General features: G+C 41.5%; 1 protein-coding gene across 2 annotated transcripts in view; it reads left to right on the top strand.

Moving 5' to 3' along the window:
- The window catches only part of RAB31 (RAB31, member RAS oncogene family), a 75,372-nt gene that overhangs the window by 11,789 nt on the left and 37,031 nt on the right, over positions 1 to 26,552 (top strand). For both annotated transcript variants that reach the window (XR_009276946.1, XM_058832776.1), the window contains exons 2-3: positions 15,311 to 15,390; positions 17,543 to 17,624. Coding sequence is in view for 1 of the 2 variants with exons in the window: in XM_058832776.1 (XP_058688759.1) it covers positions 15,311 to 15,390; positions 17,543 to 17,624 (162 nt within the window). In the remaining variant the exon portion in view is untranslated. The remainder of the gene's footprint in view (positions 1 to 15,310; positions 15,391 to 17,542; positions 17,625 to 26,552) is intronic.

Below are 26,552 nucleotides of genomic sequence, written 5' to 3'. Positions count from 1 at the left end.
AGGACTGGCAAATTGTAAAAGCAGCTTGCATAAGGAGGGTGCCATTAGCAGATGGGCAGCCTTTAGGCTGCTGATAAAGGAGACCAGCTCACACCTTAGATGGTCACCAGAGGCTGCTGATACTGCAGATTGTTGTATCAGCTAAAAGGAACTGATAAGCAGAGGCAGAGTTTCTGGCAATAAATCCAGGTACGAAATCCTTAGTTCCTGTCCCAGCCTTGTGGTGTTTCCTGACCTGCTCAAGGCTGGCAATGTCTGGCTGCCTTTGGCCAGTAGGGACCAGAGGAAGAGTTATTTGTTGCTGGTTGTTGGTAGGTGACATACCCTGTACCAGGGCTCTGCTAATCTGGAGCAAAGATCTGTGGCCATGAGGCCGGTTCCTGTTTGTTAGGGGAAATGTTAGTTTTTATAGCTGCCTCCTGAAACTGCCTTCTTCCTCTCTATTGCCTGTTGCTGCAAAGGAGAAGGGATTGAGCTTTCTTGTCTCCAGGACTGAAGTTTTCAACTACTGTTTCAGATGGAACTCATAATTTATGTGGCTTTTTTCTTCCTCTCTGGTATGAAATGCAATAAAAAGTTGCAGGTGGGACAGTTACAAATTGGGAGGAGTATGTCTGAACATTGAATTGAATAGGGGTTATTGATCTTGGATGGACAAATTTAAAGGTAATTGAGCCTTTAATTTACGGTTTTTTCAGGCAATTGCTGGACAATTTTTATACTAGTGGAATAGCAAGCTGAACACAAGAGACATTTTGTCAAATGCTGTGGCTGATGGACATACTATTGCTTGTGTAAGGGCCTCTGCCTTCATTTAATAAAAGAAAATGACTTTTGGTACTTGTCAGCAATCTGCAATGTGAAATTTTAATGTTTGGATTGGATTATCAATTTCAGACTGGTTGGAGTATTTTTAACATCTTCTATGTTGAGAAAGGAATATTTTTTTTTTTTTGTTTTCATATTTACTAGGTGGCACTAACAAGACTGTACTTCTAAATCATGACCCCTAATGATAGAATTTGACAATGAAAAGAGATAGGGTGTTGGAGTATGAGCAGCAACTTGTGTAAACAGCAATTCAAGTCAAAGATTATCTCCTCATCATACCAGTATTTTGAAAGTTGCAGCTGTTACAATATATATGGGGAAGGTTCACTTAGGAAAAGAATTTGGTTTAGAAAGAACTACATAAAATTGTTTACCCCATTTTTTGCTGGCAAATTGTACTTGAAAACAACATTTGTCAGGATGCTGTTGCTTAATGTGTTTACTTAACTATGAAAACCTCAGGTTATTTATGCATGTGGTCTGAAAACTAAATTTAGTTTCTCTGATCACTGCATTGCACAATGGTGATGAAGGATATTTAACCAAATTGTTGTGCTGGTGTGTGTGCATATGGCCAATAGAGATAAAACCCCTGCAATCAATACTCATTATCACTGACAATGTGAGCTACAGTGACTTGTATGTTACTTTCCTTACCTAATTTTTCAGCTTCAGGGACAATTACGAGGATTTCTAAGTAGATACTATTCACACATTTTTTACTGTGTCTTTACATAGGAATTTCTCTGTGGGAGGAGTTGTACATCAAGTGGATTTTTGTGACTGCTTGTGCATTTTGAGATAGAGAGGGTAGGAAAGGGATGGCAGCGTGCAGATGTTAAAAAGTCTCCCAAATTTGTCTAGAAAATGAACTCTAACCATCGGAATTGCCAAAATCCAGGTATTACTATCAATAAAATTGCATAGGCATTAAAGGAGTACCTGCAGTTTTAATTTATTTTAGCTTTATTTAGCTCCTCCCAGTTTGAGGTTTGACTTGCTGGAGAGATCTGTGAAGTTTGCTTTTAGTTCCTATTTCATTGGTGTGGGGAGTGTGACCCATGATAAACCAGGGCCCGTTTCTCATCCTCACCTGAAAAATGAAATGGTGAACCTTAAAGTGTCTGTGATGGAACTCAGATGGGAAGTCAGCAAGCGGGCAGCAAGGAGATGTCATTAGCATGAACCAGGGTGGTAGGAGAGCATGCCATGGTTTGAGGTCCCCGAGGGAAGCTGTGAATGCCCCATCGTTGCAAGTGTTCAGGACCAGGCTGCATGGGACTTTGAGCAACTTGATCCAGTGGAAGGTGTCCCTGTCCATGTCCCTTTCATCCCAAACAATTCTATGATTCTGTAACACACCTTCTTACCACTTACAAAGTGCCTGTCAGGATGGGTTTAGTGGGTTTATCTGCTGGTCTGTGTTACACCATGGTCAGGAGGATCCTATGATCCAATACTCAGTAAAAGGCAATTAGAGGAATGATTCTTGTTTGGATGATAGTGACTCCATGGAGTGCCACAGCTATAGTCTTCTAAAAATTAACCTCAAAATTTCCCCTTTGCAGCGTACAACATTGTTGATACTGTGCAGGTTTGTGGAGTTTTTCCTTGCTTTGTTCATTAATACAGTAAATTAACTGTGGGATAAGGGCATTCCTTTGAAGCTTCCTCTGCCACATTCACACACTGCCACACAGGGCTGCTCAAAGTGGTACCAGCAGTGGGAGATGCCTGTGATTCCAGGGGAAGGCGCTCAGGCACTCTTCTTTCCCTCTCAGTCTGTTTCACCTTTCTAGTTCTTGTAAGCTCTTTCCCTCCTTACCCAGGCTTTTGGCTCCCAACTCACTCGAGTGGTTCAGTCAGTGTCCCTCCTTCGCTCCAGTCTCAGCGTGGCCAAGTGTGCCCGGTTCCCGCATCCCGCAGTCCCGGGAGTCACCAGGTGGTGCTATTGCCCAGTGAAATGCCCTCCCTTGAGTTGCGGCGCAGCCCAGCCCTTGCAGAAGGGTTCGATGGTGTTTGGTTTTGTGGTGGAGCTTTCTTTGGTGAGCAGCTGTGTCAGGTGGTGCCAGGGCTCTTGTTTCATGCCGTGGGTTCAGTCTTGAGTCAGTTTTATTGATGCAAGTCAAAAGTCAGTTTCCTGTGACTTAATCAGCCAGTGCCTTGTTTGACAAGGAGGTCCCCCAAAGGCTGGACTGCTTCTGCAGTTTGTGACCACCCTCTTGTACTCAAAAGCTGCTTCACTGTAGTGTGAAGCATTAGCAAGTCTCATTAAGGATATCCTCAGGCTTTGTACTCTTGGGTCTCCTGTGCAATCCAGCGGGAGGGATTTTTGCTTCTTCATGTCTGCTTGTCTGAAGGAGATTTGTGTGTGTGTGACCCCTCAAAGGTCCTTCCCTTCTTTCTCCTTTCATCCTCTCATTTTTTTAGCCAGCCAGATTGATACCACCTTATTTGCAGCTGGTTTTTATAGAGATCATGCTCTTACTTGAAACTGTAGAAGCAGCTCAAAACATGGAGTTGAGCATCTTAAATGAATAGTCAACGCCCCTAAAAGCCACAATTTGAGATGAAGGAATGCAAATAAACACCAAGTTCCTTCTTCCTTTTCACCAGGCTAAGCAATTCTCTCTCCACAGCTGCCCATACCACACGCTGTCAAGGGCATAAGAAATAGATTGAGATTCTGCTCCTTGATTTCAATTTAAAATCCTCCATTTCTCTTGGCAGTTCAACTGCTGTTCTGAATTTGATAACTTGTGTGCAAAGGGGAAGGAAAGGTGTAAGAAAAGACACAGAGAATTAGCTGGAAATTTGATGTGGGTAAGCAGCTTCTAAAGAATTAGCTGGAAATTTATTATGGGGAAGCTGTTTCTAAATAATATTAGCAACAATCAAAGGCTGTTATCTTTGCTGTCCACACTCATGGTAGCATAGTGCTGTGGTTGGCTTGCACATTGTGTGATAAGATGCAGTGATTAAGCATAAGTAGTGGAATTGGAATATGGATTTGGGTTTTGGGTTGGTCTTGGTTTGGTTGGTGTTTTTTTTTTACCAGAGTAGGTGAGCTCTAAAAATTGTGAAGCAGAGGTAGGTTGGCTGCAGCATTAATTTTATTCCTGAAGAATAGCTCTGTGGGCTCTTGATCCACAGCCCCCTGTCTCATAAATAAAGATCGCTTTATATTCCTGTGCCAGCTTCATGGACAAAAGACTTGGCAGGTTGTGGAAGAACAGCACAATTTGTAAGTCCTGGAAGAGTAAATGTGCAGCAGATGTATGGAATACTTTGCTGGGGCAATGAGTATCACACCAGGCTGGGACATGAACAGATCAAGAGCAGCCCAGCTGAGAAGGCCCTGAGGATTCTGCTGGATGAGAGGCTGGGCATGAGCTGACAGTGTGAGCTTGCAGCCCAGAAAGCCAGACACATCCTGGGCTGCATCAAAGGCAGCGTGGCCAGCAGGGTAAGGGAGGAGATTCTGCCCCTCTGCTCTGCTGTGATGAGATCTCACCTGCAGCGCTGCATCCAGCTCTGGGGTCCCAGCACAGGAAGGATGTGGACCTGTTGGACAGAGTGCAGAGGAGGCCACCAACATGATTAGAGGGATGGAGCATCTCTTGTGCAACAAAAGGCTGAGAGAACTGGAATTGTTCAGCCAAGAGAAGAGAAGAGAAGGGTGACCTAATTGCAGCCTTCCAGTACCTGAAGGGAGTCTACAAGAAAGATTTAGAGGAACATTTTACAAGGGCATGTAGTGGCAGGACAAGGATGAGTGTATTCAAACAAAAAGATAGAAGGTTTGGATTAGATGTTAGGATATTTTTTGCTGTGATGGTGGTAAGGCACTGGAGCAGGTTGCCCAGAGTTGTGGATGCCCCATCTCTGGAAGTGTTCAAGGCCACGCTGGGTAGAGCACTGGGCAACCTGATTTATTGAAAGATGTGCCTGCCCATGGTAGGTGAGTTGGAGGTAGATGATCTTTGAGCTCCCTTTCTGTAATTCTCTGATTCTTATGGCTGCAGCTACAGTTCTCCATCCCGTCAAATCAAGCATGAAGAGCTTGGGATTGGGAGCCCTAGTGATGATAACAGAATAATGCCAGTTATCTTGGAAACACTCCAGGAAAGACTTTGGTTTTAAATAATATTACATGCATGAATATATCAGTGTCTTCGGCAGAGTGAATTTCTTGCTAGCATTAGCTATGATACAGACATAAGTTGCTCTTCAGTCTCGCTTATCTCTGGCCAGGCACGTTGCTTTGGTAGGATGATAAAGAGCTTTTGGCCATCAGTGGCCCTTTTATACTTTATAGTTTGGTGTTGCTTGTGATCTTTGGGTATGTCTTTGACAAAAGTAGATGAAGAGATTGTAATTAATATTGCAGTCAGGGAGGGAGGGAGGGAAATACTCTTTTGTGTCTATAAGAGAGTAAAAAAGCGTAGCAAAATATTAAAGGAAGTGTATTTGAAACTTGGGCATTAGAGGTTTTTGTTATCTCTGAAACATTACTGGGCTGGGATCTGGTGGAGAGCAAGTGGCCTGTGACTACGAAGAAACTGGCTAACTCCAAAGAAGCCTACAGATCACCAGGACCAGTAGGATTGCATTCTCTGGCTCCAGGTATAGCAGATACTGGAGCAGCAATGCATGCCTGAGTTTAATTCCACAGGAGGATGTGTGCAGGATGTGTGTGGAAGGGAAACATGTGCTGAATAATCACTGGTAAGGGTGCCAAAACTGGTAAGGCAGCAGGCACTTGGCTTTGGGGACTGGTTGGGAGCAGAAGTGGACAGGGCTGTAGACTCCCTTCAGCTCTAAGGTGAAGGAGACAGTTGGTCACTGTATATGTTTTGCAAATGGATGTGGACCGAAGGAAAACAAACGAAGAAAAGGGATCAGATGATGTTTTCCATTCAGAGATGGATTGGGTTTCTGTGGCAAGGCTCTGGTAGCAGAGGGCAGCTGCAGGGGTGGCTTCTGTGAGAAGCTGCCAGAAGCTTCCCTGGTGTCCTACAGAGCCAAAGTCAGCTGGCTCCAGGGTGGACCCGCCAAGCCCATCAGTGATGGTGGTAGTGCCTCTGGGATAACACACCTAAGAATTGGAAAAAAACTACTGCACAAGAGCAGATTGCAGCCAGAGGGAGGAGTAAGAATATGTGGGAGCAACAGCCCTGCAGACACCAGGGTCAGTGGAGGAGAGGGACGAGGTACTCCAGGCTCCGGAGCAGAGATTCCACTGGAGCCTGGGTGCAGACCATGGTGAGGCAGCTGTGCCCCTTCAGCCCTTGGAGATCCATGGTGGAGCAGAGATCTTCCTGCAGCCCGTGGAGGGGACCATTTTGGAAAAGGTGGATGGCTGAGGGCTGAGGTGACCCCATGGAAAATCCATGCAGAAGCAGACTCCTACCAGGACCTGTGGACCCATGAAGAGAGGAGCCCACACTGGAATAACTTTGCTGGCCTGACTTGTGACTACATGGAGGACCCACACTGGAGCTGTCTGTGCCTGAAGGACTGCACCCCATGGAAGAGACTGTGCTGGAGCAGTTTGTGAAGAGCTGTGCTCCATGGGAAGGACTCGTGTGAGCAGAGGAAGAATGTGAGGAGTCTTCCCCCTAAGGAGGAGTGAGGCAGAGTCAATGCTCTGGTGAGGAGCAGGTAGAGAAGTTTGGAGTACAGTTAAGCTCAGGAAGAAGGGAAGGGTGAAGAGGAAGTATTTTAAGATTTAATTTGTATTTTTCATCATCCTACTTGGATTTTATTGGCAATAAATTAAATTAATTTCCCCATTTTGAGTCTATTCTGCCCATGGCAGTAGGTGAGTGATCTCTTCCTGTCCTTATTTCCCACAGATTTTTTGTTATATTTTTTCTCCCCTGCCCAGCTGAGGAGGGGAGTGATAGGATGGCTTTAGTGGGCACCTGGTTTCCAGGCAGCATCAACCCACCACAGCATACCAGATACATTAAACCCTGACTAGTAAATGTTTTTCTGTTTTAAAAAAGCCAGTAGAAATATAAGGATGGTATTGAAAACACATAAATACCAAACAAATAAACTCAGTGCTTGGCTATCTCTTAAAGAACTTAAATAGCTCTTTGTTACTGTACTGTCTGAATGCTTTACAACTGTCACTGTTTTACATCCCCATAACGCTGTTGCAAGGTAAAATCAAGTAACTATTTTCCTATAACAGTGGTGAGCTGAGAACAATAGAGCCAAGAATTCCTGTGCCAAATGCAGCCCTTGCAGCACTAGGAGGAAGGATTGCATTCTGATATAACAGGACTGACCTGATTGTGGGTATAACAAGTGCTGTACTTTTACGTGTAGAGGGAATTAATATAATTGTAATGTGCTCCAGAGGAAAAAGTCTGATTCTGTAGCTAATTTGTGCTCTGCAACAGCAATGTTGGCCTGAAAGCAATTAGAAATGATGTGTAGGGTTTTTACTGTGTGGGAGTTGGCATAGGTCATCCTAACTTTGTGGGAGTAATGTACCAACTGACTTAAAAGATACCTTTACTACCATATAAGTTTAAAGAAGGGAATGCAACAAAGGGAAATGCAAATAGGGATGTTCATGTAAAGTTCACACAGGGACAGATAACAAGAAGAAATTGTGGTGGTTCCTACTGAAGTAAGACACTGCAGAATCCCTCCCTCTCAGAATAGAGTTGCAATGGGATCCATGTGTTTGTGCTGGGATTGTGGGCAGCTGGGTTCCAGTTTTCAGTGTGAGTGTTGTTCATTTGGCAGGCACCCTTCACTCAGGAAAGTGCATGATAGCAAAATGACACTTCTGGGAGCCAACTCTGGCCCTAGTTCTTCCCTTTCAAAAATTTGCTTTGTGGATGAGTATCTCCCAGATCTTTGCAGAAATTCCTTGAAGATCACTGGTGGTATAAGACCACAAAATTTTAATTTGGAATTTACAGAAATCATTAGCGTTCTGAATGAGATGTATATATTTTGACTGCAGAAGTGAAGCTTCAGAGCACCTGTACCTGCATTCTTTTGCTTCAGACTGAAGCTCCAGGCAGTTTTGTGTTGGTGAAGCAGCTGAGAGCCAGCGTGTGAGTCTAAGAGCTGCTCTTGTATTTTCATCTGTTCAGTTATGCAGTGAAACCTTTGCTCACTTGATACTTCTTGCAGATGGAAAAATTAAATAAAGGTGGGAAGCTTTTTGCATTTCTTCCTAGACACCACTCTGCAGTGCATGGCTTCATTTTCCCTGGGACAAGCCTGACACTTGGCAGATTCAATTCAGTCCCAGGGCTCTGAACCTCGGTCTCCTGCAAGGTATTTCTCCTTAGAGAGCAGTGTTTTCAGACAACCGAAAGTGATACCCAAACACAGGGGAGGGCGAAGGATGTGTTTAAGGTTGGCAAATAGTTTATTGGGTAGAGTAATTCTTGGATTAGAACACTGCCCTTGGAAACCACGATCAGGAATCTGTTGTGCATAACTCTTCCTTGTATGTTCATAGAGTTGATAAAAATCCAAAGGCAGTTTCAGATGCTCTTCAAGCTGCTTGTCACAGCCTTCCAGAGCAGCTGTAACTGGATTAGTAAGACATGGAAAATATTGCAATGCTACCTGCATTTGATCATCTGAGTAACGATTAAAATGTTAAAGGCGGGCATAGACGACTAAAGCAGACTGCAAATTGCAGAGCTTTAATTTATTTTGCAGCTTGTTGCTTTTTTATCTCCACTGGAATTTGAAAGACAGCCATAATCCTGTACTCAGCCTTACTGTGTCACATGCCTTAGGGTTAAGAACTGGCAACCCTGAAAGCATTCAAGATGCTGGTTGGGTATCTCAGTGCTGCATGCCAGACCTTGCCCGAGGAGTGACATTCCTCCTGGACACCAGGCTTGACCAGGGCTGAGCTTACATTTCTGCTAAAGCCCAGTGATACTTTACAGCAGAGGCCTTGCAATTTGTTTGATGGTAGCTAATGAAATGCAAACCATTTAGCAGCTCTGAGATGCGATTACACTGCTGTGAATTTTCAGATTCCATCAAAGTCCTGCTGAGGGTAATGGGAATGGGCCAGGGTGATTCAACTGTAAATCAAAAACGAAAGCGTGGCCAATTCTGACAGTGGAAAGAAGAGCTGTTTAAATGTGCAGAAGCTGATTTGCCAAGTCAAAACCAGCTGCGCTTTACAGAGCTACTGGAATGAATGGTCTCTCTCTGCATTTGTGGTTTTTTTTGTGACTCATTGATTATTTTTCTTGCCCTGAAGTTTAAATTCTGTCATTCTACTTCAGGTTTGCTTGGCCAGTTGTTAAGGTTTTCAGTGCTTGTTTTTGGTATATAAAATACCAAATGCATTGATAATAAAGGGCAGTTTTCTCCTTTTGGTAACTTCATACTGATTCAGGTGTTTTCATCTGTACATATTTAATGCTTCAGCAGTGCAAGCTCTGCTCTGAGCAAGACTTCTCCCTCCTCTCCGCACTTGCACTGGTAGGAATCAAATAAGTGTAACAAAAGGTGGCATTTAACTTGGGAAATCTTGAATGTAAACTGGCTTCTCTGGTATTTTTCAGTTAGGGATTAATCAGCCAAGAGTGTCCAATGGTGTGAATATGTAACAGGGAGCCAGGAATTGTTGCTTCTCTTAACAATGAGGAGCAGCCAACTTCCTCTCTGAGCAGATTCTCTTCCAGGAGAGTGGGACAGCTTTTTGACTGCACCCCAGTTCTGTATGTTTCATCAAGCCTGTTGGGTTTGTTGGTGTTTTTTGAGGTTTTTTGTTTGTTTGTTTTTGTGGGTTTTTTAGTTTTGTTTTGGTTTATTTTTTGCTCTGAAGGAAGACAGAAGGTGGTATCTCACTGGAAGGTACACTGAAAGAATTGTTAATGACAAATTTGACCACAGATGTTTCTGGTGTATGCACTTAATTGCACTTTTTGATGTTAACCTGTCTGGAGAAAGCTTCAGAACAGCTTGCTGGTAGACTCTGGTACTGCTCTCTGGCTGAAACCCTGAGTTCCAGCAGTGAGCAGCTTTGTAATTCCAACTGTATGCCTGATGAAAAAGCTTCGCCATGAGAGACTTCCTGGGGGTTACACTAAATTAACCCTGACTGCATTGGTTGTACTTTTTCTCTTGGTTGGAGATCCTCAGAGGAAGGGTTCAGCTGCTAAATGCTTGTGGTGCCTTTGCTCAAGTTAGGGTGGTTGGCAGCTCAGCTTTTGGGGAGCCTGGCACAAATGAGCTCTGAGGAGCAGATACATTCCTGCTGTGAGGTTCAGGGAAGTCCTGCTGAATTTGATGGAAGCCACATGAGCTGTGGGATCAGTTTCTGGCTTGTGGGCAAGGACAAAGATTTGTCAGGTCCGAATGTTTCTCATATTATTACTAAAATAACGTCTTCTTTGCCTGGGGATTTTTGAGCACTTATTATTAATACTCTCCAGGTTGCTAGGGCTTATTCTTCTTCCAATCTGTAAGACTAACTCATGTTAAACCCTGTCAGATTTAATGAGACCTGTCTGTAACTGATGTCTCAGTGACTCTTAGTTATTGTGAAAAATGTTTTGAAAGGACAGACATTTTTAATTTTTAAACATTTTTACAAATTCAGATTGTAAATTTCATTGAATCCTGGCTTTGTCCAAGCTGATGAGAAAACTTCTTTCTGAAGGAGCCGTGTGTGGGATCCCTATTTATATAGAGGTCAGTTCTCCATTGCTTCTTAATGCAGATTTTTGTGGTGCCTGTTTCCAGGATGTCTCAACCTTCCTTTAAAGCTGAAATGGGAAGTTAGTCATGAGATTTGTGGTGGTTACAAGCCAGATGTTCTTTTATTCCTCCTTAGTTTGCAAGTGGAAGGACAGAAGGCAGTTTCTTCAGTGTGTTCATTCTCAGGGTGCCATTTCCTTATATGAAGTTCTGTCTAGTGTTCTTGTTTTGTATTTTCAAAATCCTAGAGTCATAAAGGATTTTTGTATGGTTTATTAAATTTTACACATACTTAGGAAGCCCTGTGTGTTAACATAGCAGAGAAAGACTCTGCATAGTTGAGACTAAAAAAGCTCTTGCAGCAGTGTGCATGATTATAGGGCTGCTGTTTAGTCATCAGTCATGATATGTGTGGATTTTTTTTGTGAATCCAACATTTATTCCATTTCAGATGTAAGAAAAAAAAAAAAATACATGAAGAGATTAGTTTACTCAGCACAATAAGGCTTGACCCTCAATCTACTAAAAGCTATTATAATATCAAGGCTACAGACTAACAGCCTAATCAGGGATGTGTTTACAGGATACTATAGCTCCCTCTAATTTGGAAAAGTGCTTGGAGGACCAGGCCCTATGTGCAAAGATACAAATGAGACATCCAGATTTAAATTAAAGAACAGTATTTTTCTGCATTAACTTTTTCTGCTGGGATAAATGTGTTTGGAACAACAGACAGAGGAATATACCAAATGTCTATTTGTAATGGGGAAATTGTTTTCTTCTTTAATATATTGCTCATATTTTTTCTGCTTTATTTTTTTTTTTATCTCCCTGTAAGCTGCTGCAAATCAGCCAGGAGAAGTCAGCAGCTCAGTTGTTGTTTGCCTGCAAATGAGTTGCCAGCATCCTGTAATGCTGCTAGCTTGAAATACAGTCTCATCTCCTTTACAGTAATGAGAGCCGAGGAGAGCCAAGTGGGGTGGTTCCCTGGGAGCAGGAGTGTGGGTGGAAGCACTGTTTTCTGTGACATTCTGCTCTTAAAATGCTTGCATCTAAATCTGCTGGTAAGGGATTTTGAAAGAGCAGAGAGTGTGTTTTCCAGGGTTGAAGGGTAAAAATCTGGAATTAGTCATGCTTGCATTGGTTCCATCTATTTATCAGAAACATCTGATACAGTTTCAGGTTTTTGAAGCCATTTTGCTGACCAGAGGAGATTCTGAAGTTGTTGCTACTTATTCTGGCAAACTAATAGTGGCTCACTTACTGTGAATTACATTTCTGCTGCTTTCCTTCCTCCCTACCCCACCCACTTTGCTTATCTCGCTACAATGTGGTTTATAACTGATATTTTGTAAGAGTGCTGGGAGGCTTATGAAGAGGAAAAGGAAAAAAGGCAAACCCGTTGCTGGTTCCTTGAGTGACTCATGAACACCTTGATTCACAATAATTGTTTTGTATTTTTTTAATTTCTTGCCACTTCTTTCCTGGATTGGAACACTCTTGATCGTGATGATTCAATGACTATAGTGCCGAAGCCCTTAGGTTTCCTGTGAATGAGGATTTTTCCCAAAGAATTTCAGGATCTGTTTCTTGAAGTGCAACATAACTCCTGAGGGCATGTTCTCAGTTTCTGAAACTTGTCCAATCCACTCTGCTCAATGCTGCCATGACCTTTTCCATAAGCCTAGATGTTATACCTTTTTGTGTTTGATGTTGCATGTGCACCAAGATCAGGGAAAACAAAACAGAAAAATGGATTAGAAGGTGTAATAGCAGAACTTTGAGAATTGGCAAAATAAACCTTCTGTATGCCTGAATGTTACCCAGGCATGTGGCTTGATAAATCTGCTATAATCCTTTGAAGAAAGAGAACAAAACAAAGGAGATCATCCCCATCAGATGTTAGAAAAATAGGTTTGTGTAATAGAGAAAGACCATATAGTAAAGAACAAAGCAGATGGTTGCAGGAAAATTTTATACAGCCTTACAAAGGAGGTTTAATATCAATGCACTGAGAAGCAAACATTTTTTTCTACTTCTTTGAAGCACCAACTCTGCTTTCCTTGTCTTCTGTGAGAGACTTGAAAGATAGTTCCCTGTTGTCAGTAAAAGTTAAGGTCTCATTAGCTGTTTTCAAGCTGTATAATGTTCATATGCCATGATTTGCTTTGCTTTCAGGCAGGTGAATGTCTTGATTGATGGGTGTCAGTACAGTTTTCAGTAACGTGGACTGAACACTGTCTAAGTAGTTTTAAATCCCATGATGGAATGATAATCACTGCCTTAAGTAGGAAGCTTTTTCTATTTTACTTCCTTCCCCTCTGTGTGCTAATTATACTCTGGTAGATGGTGGTTTGCATCCGCCAGGCAACAAAAAGGGAAGCTGGGAGTGCTTGTTTCAACTGAACCCCCCTGGTGCAATAAATTGCCTGGCTCCTGGAAAGCACCAGCCACTGGCTGCAGCAGGGCTCATCCTAGAAACAGGTTCACTTGTGCTTCAGGTCCATTGGTTTCACTCCAGTTACTTGAGGGGGATATTAGTCCTCTTGGTAGTGCAGGCAACCCCAGGAGCAAAGTGTAAGAATGCCTTTAAGCTTCTGGAGGGCTGTTGGTGTGCCTGGCATGTGCTTAACTGTGCTCATTGTGAGATGCGAAAGCAATAGAAACTTGGAAAGATCCTTTTAATGGTATCATGAAACATTAGTAAGAGCCACGAACTGAAAGATGAAGAGGTTCCAGGAAAATGAGCTAAGCTTTAATCTGTGCTTGTGGCTATCACGTCCCTGCCAGAGACCCTGGCTCCTCTTGTAATTGCAGTTGCCATTCAGAGTGACCTGTCAGGGGAGCTGGAGGAAGCAGATGAAACTGAAGAATTGTCGGGTCACCAGAGTCAAAGTCTGGTTTCGAACACGGTGGCAGAAATGCTGTCTCCACAAGAGGGAAATGTAATTCCTTGCAACCTGTGGGTGGTAATTCTAATTTCTCTACACCATTTAAAAGCTGGAAAAATACTTAGATCCTCAATTTCAGGGCAGAGGGTTTTTTTAATTTTATTTTTGTTGGCATGTTCTGCCATCCTGGTATAGTAATTATACAGTGATGTCACCTGGAATCAATAATGAAGGCAAAATTTGGGAACAGTAACAGGATGTGTTACTGCTATTGATCAAAAGCTACAGGGCTGTTTTGAAACACTGCTCCTCTCTTTGATCTTTTTTTCCTATTGATTGAACAGAGTAGATAAACAACTGTCTGTGTAACATGAGCATTTATTATGGCTTTTAAGCTGACTAAGGACAGCATTGAATTAAATATGAGAGTTTAAATGATGGTTTTCTAATAAATGCTGTTTATAAAGACTGGCATGACAATACAGTTTCATTTGAGCATGGTGAAAGGAAATGTAAATACAGGCATTCTTTTTCTTTCCTATTCAAAAAGAAGATAACATTGCAAAATTGATTATAGTAGAGGCAGAAGTGCTGCTATTTTTAGTATGTGGTTATGTGTGGGCAAAAGCTGCTTTTCTGTTTTTTTACTCATTATATGTGTCATGCTGTTAACAAACTGTATTGTCATATCTTGGCATTTTTCAAGAATGTTGTGTAAATTAGTCACCTTAAAATAAGGATACAAATGGAGCTACCAGGTACAATCTGGTAGTTTTGCAATCACTTCAATGAAATTAATAGAAAACTTTCCATTGACTGTTTAATGAGTTAGATTGGACCCTGGGCTGTCATTGTTAATGTCTTGGAAAGGTCAGTATCGATTTCCTGGCATCCTTTTTGTCTCTAAGGAGGTTCTTTGCAATTCTATGGAAGACATAGCGATAATGTTATTCCTCTGCCTTGATAATTCCCTGTATAATTTAAGTTCTACCTGCCATCAAAGGCTTTGGGCAAAAACAGACAGACTGAAAAATGTTGCATTTTAGGGAAGTTGTTTATATCTCAAATGCCTAAATAATATTTCTGCATAATTTCAAGTTTTCTCCTGCCCCTTCAGGTTATTTTGAATTTTATTCTAGTATTGTATTGCTGTTATTTTTCCCTACTGATTGGTTGTGTTAAAAGAAGAAAATATAGACTATTCCTGCAAATAGAATCAGCCTGCCATGTTGCAGTGTAGAAAGCAAGCTGTGTTGCCTTTAAAGTAATGCACTGCAGACCTCTAACATGGCATGCACAGGGAGAGGCGCACATCTCTGGGGATCCAGATCTTTGGATTACTGCCTTTTCAAAACCACCCAAAGCCTCTGCAAAGTTTCCACTAAGTGAGCTAGTTTGTTTTGCCATGAAAAGGTTATTTCCACTAAGCCAGTGCTGTCAGACTGCTAAAATGTTGTTGTTGTTAGTCTGTTTTGGAAGCTTGCTTGGGCTGGCCGTGCAACAGGCCTGAATGAAGTTGTTTCTCTGGCTCTGCTGTGTAATGCGCTGTGTGTTGGAAAGCACGGGGTTTGCTTGTACAAGTAAATGGCTATGCTGGATGGACTGCAGTCCTTGCAACAGGAATATAAAATCCACCCAATAAAACAGAGGGCTTGGAGAGAAGGGAGTCCTGGGAAGAGGGCCAGGGAGATTCACTCACAATGCTGATGTTTGAAAAGGATAAGCCATGTCCTCACTTTTCTTCTGAAATGTGTAATGTGCCCTGCTTGCCACAGGACAAGAAGAAATATTAATTCTTGAAAATAAATCAAGTGAAGTATTGACATCTAGGGTCTCCTGGATATGACTTCATGACTCACTGTCATGCTTTCTTTGGTTTTCAGGATACTGGGGTTGGGAAATCGAGCATCGTTTGTCGGTTTGTCCAGGACCACTTTGATCATAATATTAGTCCTACTATTGGGTAAGTACCACACATAGTACCACTTTGGTTTTCATGTCAGTGAGGTTTCAAATCTGACCCTTGAGTGATTTAAGTCCTAAGGTCCTACAGCCGTAACAGTCTAAAGTGGGAAGCTCTTGACAAGACAAATACCAAAACCTCACAACCCAAGAGGCTGGGATCTGCCACAATGATCAAGTAATCCCATAGCTGACTAATGGCAGGAAGACCATGGGAAGCCCTTAAAGTACCTTTGTTGAGTGTCCTGGTAGGCTGGTCTGGAACGTGGACAGTGTCAGTTTCCCCATATGGATGTGCTTTTGTCTAAGTTTAGGATGTGTCACGTTGTCCTTTCTTAAAATAGGAACAATGCAATTTAAACTAAGTATAATTAATTTATATAGCTTCTTTAAAAACTGCTAAGCTTCCATGTATCAGACCATCAGAATCCTAATAGTCCTGCAGTAGATTTTAATTCAGAGTTGTTGTTTGTTTTTTTTTTTTTCTTTTAATATCTTAGGGACAGATCTTCCAAGTCCAGTGTGACCTGGAAAATTTTTAAAGTTATGGATCTCTTATGAGAAAGGAAGCTATTATGGAATATACAGAAAGGAGTAATTTATGGGGAAAGGGCTGATCTGGCATGTGTGTCAGAGGTGTCATAAGTTGTCTGTGAAGGATTGGTATTGTTTGTTGTGTGTTGTTCAGAGGGTTGCATGGTACCTTCTGAAGCTCTGACTTTCAATGCATGGAGGAGTCTCAGCTGGATACTGCACGTAGAAGTTCCAGGACAATTTTGGATTCCTGAATGAGATGAATAGAGAAAAATAGACAGAGAGAAGGGAAACGTGTAATGAATAAAATTATTGACTGAAGGACACTTGTTTGCAGTGAAGGAATTGAAGGCAATTTGAGTGGTTTTTTTTTTTACTTGTGGCCCTTTTCCCCAAGTAGTAGTTGCTAAGTTGAGCCTTCTGCTCAATTTGGAAAACAATTTTCCTCTGTTATTATAATTATGAAAACTAAAGGGATTTTTTTTTCCACTAAGAGATTAAAATGTGAAGGCTAGCTTCACACGGGTGATAATATTTGTCTGCACAGATAAGGGTTTTTTTCTTCCAAATTATTCAACTATTTCAAATATATAATCCTTGCAATCAACAGTTGCTACTGTGGATCTATAAAGTTCCCGTTTTTGAAGCTGTGAAGTGTTGTTTATTGGTTTGAGAAGGGAATGACAACTGAGAGAACACACCCTAAAAACAACCAGAGAAATGTTGCCTTTATTTTTTTTTTTCTTCCCTTAGTTAGTACTTTCATAAGCAGTGCAGCATTGTTAAATTGAAGCAATTTGCAGATGGCTGTAAAGGAGAGCTCTGGTTTATCATTCTCAGGAAATGTTTCATTCAGTCATATGTCATTTGATGTCATTTGGTGCTTTTGTAATGACTGTGCATTGTGATGAGATAGAGATGAAATGCATCTCTATGAGCCAGGAAAAATGTTACCACAACAAAAATGGTTCAGCAGTACCCAGATAGGATGGGGAAAATAGAAATCTGCCAGAGTTTGGCAGTCTCTCCTACCAGCTTTCAAATGGACTTCTGTAATGCAGAAAAAGCCTATAAATTAGTAACCTTCTTTCCTAAGGAAAAAAACTTTAAAAATCTAGACCAACCTAATTTCCTATGGAAAATAAAAGAAACTGGAAAGACTTCTTCATCCCAGTTGAAAGGAGAAACAACTTTCTTGCATTTGTTTACTTCGTGCACTCCAGCAGGTGACCCTTCTGTTCCCCGGTGATCCAGTCTTACATGTTAAAGTAAAAAGTGGTGCAGGATGCTGTCTGTTGCCTTTTTCTCAGGCCTGTATCACCAAGAAGATGGAGCTAACAAGCAGCAGAAGCTAAGTGTGAATGGCAGGAGCATTTGTGTTCATGGACTCATTAACAAATGCCCTCTGAACTTCAGAGGCTTTTCCCTTCTTTTTAAAAAATACATCTATAGGTAGCATATGTTCTATCTGAGAAAAGGGAGACTTCTGCAGGTATTTTATCAAGGTTTTGGAGTTTTCCCCAAATGCAGTCTAATCCAGCAGAACTCACTAAGGTCTACAGGTTACATATTCAGAGTGCCAGTTATGTTACAAATTTCATTTTCTTCTTTATTTTCAGAGCATCCTTCATGACTAAAACTGTGCCATGTGGGAATGAGCTTCATAAATTTCTGATCTGGGACACAGCTGGTCAGGAACGGGTGAGTATTAGTTTGCAGAATGCTTTTATTATTCTGGTCTCTCTTACTGTGTTGATGTGCTTTTTCTAAACCTTTCTTCTTCAGAAGACGTCGTAAGTATCAACCTCTTGAATCTTTGCAAGGCCGTGCAATGCAGGTTGTCAGCAGGCACCAAAGTATGTAGGTTCCCTTTCCATGGATGGGGAAAATTCAGAGACAGGCTGAGCATACCACTTACCTAAAAAACCCCCAAACTATGGTGTGAATTATCAGCCACCTTCCCCAAGACAGCTTGAGCAGTGCCCCAGCAACATCCAACTCCCCTCTGATTTCATCAGGTTTGTGTGTGGCAGCTTTCATTGGCATTGGAAAGGCTTTGAGTTGCAGCCCATGGGCTGGGGGTGGTCTGAACTTAGGTGGTGACTCCAGGATTGTCTTGGATTGGAACAGTGAATATGGGTATGGCTTGTATCTGCTGTTATTATTCAGGAAATTACCACTGCAACCTGAACCACTTCAGGTTTTTGTCTCAAGTGTGTGAAGTGAATTACTCAGATCATGCAGCTTTCCCTTTGACTTTAAAAAAACAAACAAACAAACAAAAAAGCCATAATGGATTTTTGGGCATTAGTTCATCTTAACTGTAAGTCTGGTTGATTTTTTTTTTTTTTAATAGCCTCAGTGGCAGTAGAACACAGTAATAGACTGTGGAGCTGTAGGTTTCTTTTAATATATGCCCATGTTTGTCTTGAAAAATATGAGAGAGATGGAAAAACCTATGCACACTTCTAGAACATCTTCAAACTTGTGAAATATGCACAATGTCTCTTCATTGGAAATTGTAGCTATGCTCACATTAGGTTGGGATAAAATGGGATGCTTATACAGACTGGGATGTCAGTCCTGATACATTCCACTGTATTCCGCATACCTTGTATGTGATTTGTGGGCAAAGAAGATTTTTGCTCTTAACTGCAGGAAATGCTTGTGCTTTTATTTACAATGCATAGCATGAGGTAAAGTGACCCTGATGAAATATGTTGACTCATAACAATTCAGTAAGTTATTTATCATGGGAAAATGGACCTTGAAAAACATATTTGAAGTATAGCCTAATTCCTTCCCTTGAATCTTGTTTGTTCCATTTCTGCATGGTCTGGAGCTGATGACTGACTAATTATTGCAAGAGGTAGCAAAAGTTCAGTTTTCTTTCCCATGGTTTCTGTTTCCTTGCTTATTCTCTCTTTTCCCTCCACAGCTCTGCTTTCCATGCCTTTTCTTTTCCTTTTAGCACTTTACACACAAAACTCAGTAGGATTAATACTTATATCAAAAAAACTATTTTCCTACATAGTCTAAGGACTCTCAAAGCCCTTTAAAAGTTGAATAGTAATATTCATATTTACTGAAACAAATGATGCTGCATTTGAGGCAGGAAATCTGTGACTGAGCTCTGACTCTTGGACACAAAATCCATCCTTCCCAACTAGTCCCTTATGCTTCCTCTCAATTTTTTTTAGCTCATCATTTTTCAAACATCTGCTTTCCTTATTTTTGTGTGTGTGTGTGTTTGTCAAACTGTAGTGAGCAGTGAGCACCACAAACTTTGTTACATTGCTTAGACTTTTTTACAGATAAGACATGTTAAATGCTTTCAATAATTAGTAATCACGAATTAGTCCAGGGACCATCTTTATGTTCCACAGTGTATTCCCAGTCCTTCACTAGGACTAGGAAAGTGTAGTGATATAGTAAACAAAGTTCACTGGTGTTGAGTGCAAGCTACAAAGGCAGACAAGTTTCCCAAGGTAAGGTCCATACTGGTCCAGGTCATTCTGTGTCCTATAACATTCCTGTTTTACATTACAGCTGAACACATGATGTTTCTCAATATCTTACTTTAATCAGGGATTTTTGGTTGTTTTGTTTTGTGTTTCTCCTTCTGTTCTGCAATTCAAGAAGAAATGTCTTCCCTGTTAATTTTTTTCTAACTATTCCCTGAACAACAATGATGACCCAACATTTCCAGCCTATCCCTTCGTCTGGGCCTATTGCTGTTTTCACAGTGTACTAATAAATGTCTTCTGAGTGTTGTTTCTGCTTTGAGAATTGTCCTTGCAATTGTTCTTTGCAATTTTTGTTGAGGCTTTGTGTTCCACTGCCGAAGCCTGGCAGTTTTGCCAGTCTGTACTGCTGAGAGCAGTGTTCAGGACTTTCTGCTCTTTCAGCATTGCCTTCATTTGGCTTCGCTCTCCTGAATGCAAGGCCAAGCATAGGCTTGTGCTTATTTTGGAGCTGAGATGCCCTGTGTTCCCCCAGCTGTGCCAGCTGTGTCTACATGCTGATGTGGAGCCTTTACAGCAGGAGAGCCCTGGCTGAGGTTTAACTGAGTCCTCACTTACGCCATGGAAGTGAAGCTCAAACCTTAACCATGGTAGAGCAGGCAGGCAGAAACAACAGTAGTGGTGCTTCTGTTCATGAGTTTGTCCTTTTTAATGAGTTTTCACTTCTCTGTTCATGATTTTCTCTGGGAAACTGCTAGCTTGGAGTCAGTGCTGCAGAGTGACAATAATGCAGCAGAAAATGGAGATTAAAAGCTTTTCTATCATATCCCTGGTGGGGGTGAATGCTGAGTGTGCTTCTTAGGAGGAGACCCTGGAGAGGGGTATGTGGCTTGTGGTGAAAAATTCACATAGTATACGATTACAAAAGGAGAGAGAGCTTCTTAATCCTTTTATCTTGTTATTTTTTCTTTCCCTTTTTCTTGACTAGAAAGAAACAAACTGGCAGCAGACTTCACAAAATCCCCCTATCTTCTGTGCCTGAGTCGTGGTCTCTGTGGACCTGGTTGCTTTGTGTTGGTGTGCTATCCAACAAACTGGCTTTATTTTTTTTTCTTCATAGTCACTTTCCCTCTACACCAATATTTCCCAAATGTCACTTTTTCCCCTCCTATCTCATGTTTTGCCCATTAAACTTTGAATTGTTGCCACAGACTTCGGGACTTACATGCCCGACAATTATGTTGTTATTAGCAAAGATTCCCTCCCCTAAGAAGAGTCTCCTCGCAAGTTAGTTAATGATGTTTTTATTAGCATATATTTTGGTTCATGGTGCCCTAAGTAGCTTCTAATTACAATGCTTTGTTTGAATACCTTGGGTGGCTGCCAGCTTTCCGTTTTGCCAGCTGAGGAATATGGTAGCAAACAGGGAGTCTGAGGGCCATGTTTGTAGAGCAGGAAAATTTATCTCTATCCTTTTTAAATTTACTGTGTTGAACTGTGGGACTTTTAATTTTGTTTAATAGGAGAGGTCTCAATTACTTGAGCCCACTTTAAAGCTTGATAGGAATTATCCTGAGTTGTGAGCTTTTTCTTTTTTTGTTTTTTAACCTTCTCCATTTCCAGGAAAAGACTGACTGATGACATGTCCACAGCTCTTTATAGCTCCCTCTTTTCTGAGTGGCAGTAGTTGTCCTGGTGATTCAGAGACAGTGTCACAACACCATTTATCAATGACTTGAATTATTTCTGCAGGCAAAATGCAGCCTGAATTTTACTCTGTGGTGCCATAAATGTGGCTCTGATGGTCTCCCACAGCTCGGTCAGAGTGGGGGTGATTTGTTTTGTGTGGTGCGAGGGCCTCTTGCATGCTGCAAATGTTGACAGGTGACTTGGCAGTGTGTGAGAACACAAGTGGCATTAGAGCTAGCAAGCGAATATGTTATTTTTACTATTTTCAGAGTGAGCATAAAGCATGGTAAATCATTTAAGAGATGCATTGGAATGTGTTTTTTCTTAAGCTTCAGCAAACTTGCAGTACCTGTAGTTTGATGGTGAGTCATGGTTTTGGTGTAGTGCCTTTTGCATCCTTTGTTTATTAACTGTAAACTTCAGAAGGGCTAAGCACAGGTCACTTCTGTGATGTTGCAAAAGTTTCTTTTCTGCCTATTTAAAATACCTTTGAAAGGTTAACCTAATATGTTGAACTTTTTCCTTCTTCAATTTAAGAATTCTTAGACATTGGAAAAAAATGTTCACTCTTTTATATATACATATATATACTTCAATTTAACTAGCAAAAAAATACCTGTAGATCAGAGACAGATCTTTCCTCGTTTACTCAGCTTGGAAATCCTGAGAATTGGAATTTCAGCCTTCAATCATGTAAGGAAAATTACTCAAGGTTTTAAAATGCTAAAAGGCATATGAAAGTGGCTTTCATGCATAACATTTTCGCCATTTGCTCTTTGCCAGCTGAGAATGTCAGGAATTCTATATCCCTCCCTGTTAGAGAAGCTTGTGTGTCAGGATAATATGTTTAATGCTTTTGGGGTTTGCCTTGGCCTCTCTCTGCACCACCACAATTTTCTGTTTGTTGTCAGCCACTGCCTTGAAGGTGGCAGGAGTGGGGAATGTACTTGGGCAAGTGGTTTTTGGGACAGGACTGAATGGGATTTATAGGAGTGGCCTGGCAGGGAGGGCCAAGGACAGGAGAAACAGGACACCCAGAATCACGTGCAGAGGTGTGGGAATGGCCTGCTGAGTGAAGGGACCTGATACATGTTTAAGAGTCCAGAAAGTGTGTTTGTAATAGGAAGGGGAAGGAGGTTGCAGAGCAATGGCACTGCCCACACATGTCAGCAAGTAGCAGAGCCAGGGGCTGTGGCTGTCCTTGCCATTAGTGGCACCCAGATAAAGAGGAAGGATCTCTGACCTTGAGAGGAACAAAGTGGTTTGGGCTTGGCCACTCAAATGCAGCATATGTTGTCAGAGAGCAGCTTCATAGGAAAGGGAATGAAATTTAGTCAAATGATCACAGCTGTCAGGAAGTAAAATCTTCTGCTGCTGTGCACCTGCAGGTGCTTGAGAAGACACTGTGTAAGAAAATCGTAGCTGAATTCAAAGCGTGTAACACTTGCTGAGCACTGGTGTGATTCTTCTCAGCCTGTCCACCCTTATTCTTTCCAGCTGTGCTTATAGGCAGAATTATAATCCCTTTGCAGTAAGAGCAGGTGATTTTCTTTACAGTTTAGAATAGTAAAAGCAACCAAATACAGGAGTTAGGTGGTGGTTGTAGTTGTTGGTTTTGCTTTTGTTTTTTTGCCTCTTGACTGTGGAGTTGAGAAGAGGCAGCCCTGCTGCGGCAGTATGCCAGTCCTGGGATATAGCACCACAGGATGGTGCAAAGAGCTGCTGACATGAATAAATGTTCCCTGGTGTGCCTGGCAGATTGAATGAATCCCAACTGTCTTCAGCAGCATTTGTCAGCCTTTATATAAACAAGCAGGAGTGTTAGTTTTTATTTCTGTGTTTGTTTGGCCTCTGTTTTGCTTTCTAAATCAGCATTACATTAGATAGGGTTAAGAGACTTCCACTCCCACAGCTCAGGTGTGATTTATGCTGTGTTCCCTTGATTTTGGTCTTCTGTTCCAAGTATGATGTGACCGTTTTCCTTCTTCCCATTACTGGTAGTAAAGAGGAAATGTGGCAAGTGTTACCTGTGACCAAATACACCCCTCCATGATGAGATGCATAGGAAGCAGAAAGCAAAATTCTACACTGCTTTTAAATAGGTGGTAAATTCCTTAATGGCTACTTAGTTCTGTCTTTCTGTCCTCTGCAAGGGCAAAACTTCTGTTGACTTCATTGAGATGGCCAGATGAGGGCTTGCAGAATCCCAAAATACTCTGGAATCAATGAGACAAACTCTGGTTATGCTTAGCTTGCATTTCCACCATGTAAGACTGAATTTGCTCTCTGTACTGTGAGGGTCTACAGTTGTAAAGGGCTGGGCATCTTCTAGTGTGACCCGTAGGAAAAAGGGGTTCTGCTTTCAGAGGAAATTTCATAATGCACATGTGGCTTCACTTCTTCGCTTAGTGTCAGAGATGATGAACCACAAGTGCAAAGTGGATGTGTTGGTAGAGGAGCACAAGGAAGAAGATGCTCTGAGCCCAGTCAGCATTGCACCAGCATTCAGGTGACTGTAGGTATGGAGCACTCTGTGTGTCTCTGAGGAGGAGAGTCCTGGAAGTCTGCATGAAGTAATTGATTCTGAGTTTTGGCATGTCTTTGGTACAATATGTATCTTATTTGCATTTGGAGTTGTCCTTTCAGCCTGGCTGTTGGATTGGAAAATGTACCTACCCCTGCAATTGAGTATGGCACTGTATAGCAACTTCAGCCTAACCAGTTATCAAACTCTCTAAAAGCAAAATGGGGCTAATGAGTGATGCAGTTGGTCAAATAGGCAAACTTTTTTTTGGTGGATGCTGAATGAGAGGCATGAAACTTCAAAATTCCCACAGTAGGTGACCTCTAATGGTAGTTTATTCATTATACAGAGATGGGAGGTGTTCCCAGTGCTTAGAAAGTGGAAAACAGTTGAGATAAAGTTTGGTAGTGTTAAGTACCAAGGTTCTGTATTTTTTGCTCCTAACAAAAATATATGCTGTAAAGTTGTAGGTGAGTTTTTAAATTTTTATTTTTGGGGGAAACAGAGGAAAAAAGCCAGCTCTGAATGTATTCACCAATTAAAGGATGATCATGTGAGTGTGATGCAGCCATGAGAAAAGTGTTAGGGGATGTGCAGTTAAAGCTGTTCAATATCTATAATGCTGCATAGAGACCTGGTCACCAGCAGTCAGGAAAGATGAACTGAAGCTGGACCAAGCACAAGGAAAGATGATTAGACCCTGATTTCTCCCTTTTACATCATCTTCAGAGTGGAAGAGCCTGGTATAGCAGACTAGCAAAGTTAAATCTGCAAGCTTGTCACTCTATATTAATATTTCAGCTGAAGGCTAATAGTGATCCCTAAATTTTACTAAGTCAAGGTGCAAGCAAATTACAAGTAATTTAGTAATTAGGAATTCAAAATGTTATTAATTGTCAAAGTAATATGATCCCTGTAGCAGTATAATGAAAAAAGAAAACTAATTATTTTGGGCAGAACATTGACCAGCTTTTGAAATGGGTTAGGAGTATGTTTATTTGTGATGGTGGGAGCTGATGGACATCTCTTTCTAGTCTGTGTTTTCCTGTTGGACCAAGGAGATGTGAGCTGCTGCTGGCTGCAGGAAGGGGTGACATCTGCCAGAGAGCTGCTCTCAGCTGCAGGTTATGGAGGGGCTGACTCCATGGAAAGTTGGGGCTGTAACCTGAGTGTTGGTGTGGCAGAGCTGGGAGTGGCTGCCTGAGCATTTTTAGCTGGCCCTTCTCAAGCAGATTTGTTCTTATGCCAAATCTCAAACTGCTTCTGTTTCTCCTAATTTTCTTGGGAATTACTGGTTATAGAAATACTGAGCTATAAAATCAAGGTTACAGACATTGTCATTTATAATACAGAAGGTAGTCCTGCGAGATTTAATTTTGTGAGCTGTTTTTTAGTGTGTCACTTGTTTTGGGCATCTGTCCCACATTTGGTCCTTGGCAGGTGAAAAATGTGCAGATTAATATTTTGTATCACTTTAATTAATTTGGTGTGACTCTCTTTTTCCAATTAATTAGGCCAGAAAAATGTTCAAGAGGAATTGGCTTTTGGGCACTGATTTAAAAGAAAAATTATAATTATTTGTATGATATTGGAAAATTCATGTTCAAGAAGCACATTTGTTAAAAGTCTATCATTAAATCATGAAACAGTTAAAATTTTTCAGCCCCTCTTGATTCATTCAGTGCTATGAAGAGCCTTTTCCTGTTTTCTTGTAGAAAACAGTGATTTCTTGTGACTGGGACATAGTGTATTGTCATGTTTGTTTATTAGCCTGTAGAAGAGAATGACAAAGGACATTTTTTTATTGTTTTTTTTTGTTTTTTTTTGTTTTAAATTACTTTTATTTTTGCTTTCTGGCCCTAACACTGCAAATATTCTTCAGTGAAACAGCTATTAAGGGAAGTGTTCTTGTCAGCTGGTCAGAAGAAAAGGGAGGGCAATTCCCAAGATGTTGTACAGGTTATCAGTGTGCTTTCAGGGCCAGTCTTGAAGGAATTTGGAGTATGTGAATTTAACTGCATGGCTCCTGTGAAGTGTGATTACTGTTATCTGAGAGCTCTTTGTAAATTCATGAATGCTGTGTAATCTAGATTAAAATGTAATCTAGATTAAGACCAAATCAGCATAAGTGTAGGGTATGTATGTTTTTTTCCTGGAGTTTACAGACTGGGAGGGGTGTGCATAAGCCATGAAAGGTCGGATGTACCCTCCACAGTTAAGGTTCCTGGCTTTCAGGCTGTTTCAATACAACACTTATGTTGAGGAGAAGGTCTTGGAAGTTCCTGAAGTTTATAGGAGACAACTTCTAGTTGCAGGTATTCAGTGAGCCAACCAGGCAAGATGCCCTCCTAGACTTGTTTGTGTTTAGGAAGGACTTGGGGATGTGGTAATAGGTGGGATGCCTTGGCCACAGTGATCACAAAACAAGTAATGAGTCCAGTGTTTTCTTTAGACCTCCTGTGCTGTCAACATACTTGAAAAAGCCCTTCTTGTTACCTGAAGTGATGCCTCAAGCTTGTCAGTGTTTAAGAAGAATTTGGACAATGCCCTTGACAAGATGCTTTAACTTTTGGCCAGCCCTGAATTGATCAGGAACTTGGTCTACATGATTGTTGTAGGTCCATTCCAACTGAAATGGTCTGTTCTGTTCTAACATACTGAAAATTTCTGTCATGATTTAGGAGCCTAAGAATTCTGGAGAGCATTTATTGCATTAAGCATGCAAGTAACAAAGCTACACACTAAAACCCCAGAAAGCACACATCTACCCAACTCCCTCGGGATCTTGGCTGATCCCATTTCTTCAGACCACGCTTCTTGGCTGATTCCTCTTTCTTTTCTCATCCTCTTTCCTGCTGTTTTCTCTTATTAATGAGCTCTCCCACCTGCCTCTCTCCCCAAAACACTTCAGCACTTGGCCATCTGTCACTGCTGCTGTACATCCATACTGTT

Source organism: Poecile atricapillus, chromosome 2 (genome assembly GCF_030490865.1).
Source record: "Poecile atricapillus isolate bPoeAtr1 chromosome 2, bPoeAtr1.hap1, whole genome shotgun sequence".
Classification (NCBI taxonomy): domain Eukaryota; kingdom Metazoa; phylum Chordata; class Aves; order Passeriformes; family Paridae; genus Poecile; species Poecile atricapillus.
This window is presented reverse-complemented; position numbering and strand designations above follow the sequence as displayed.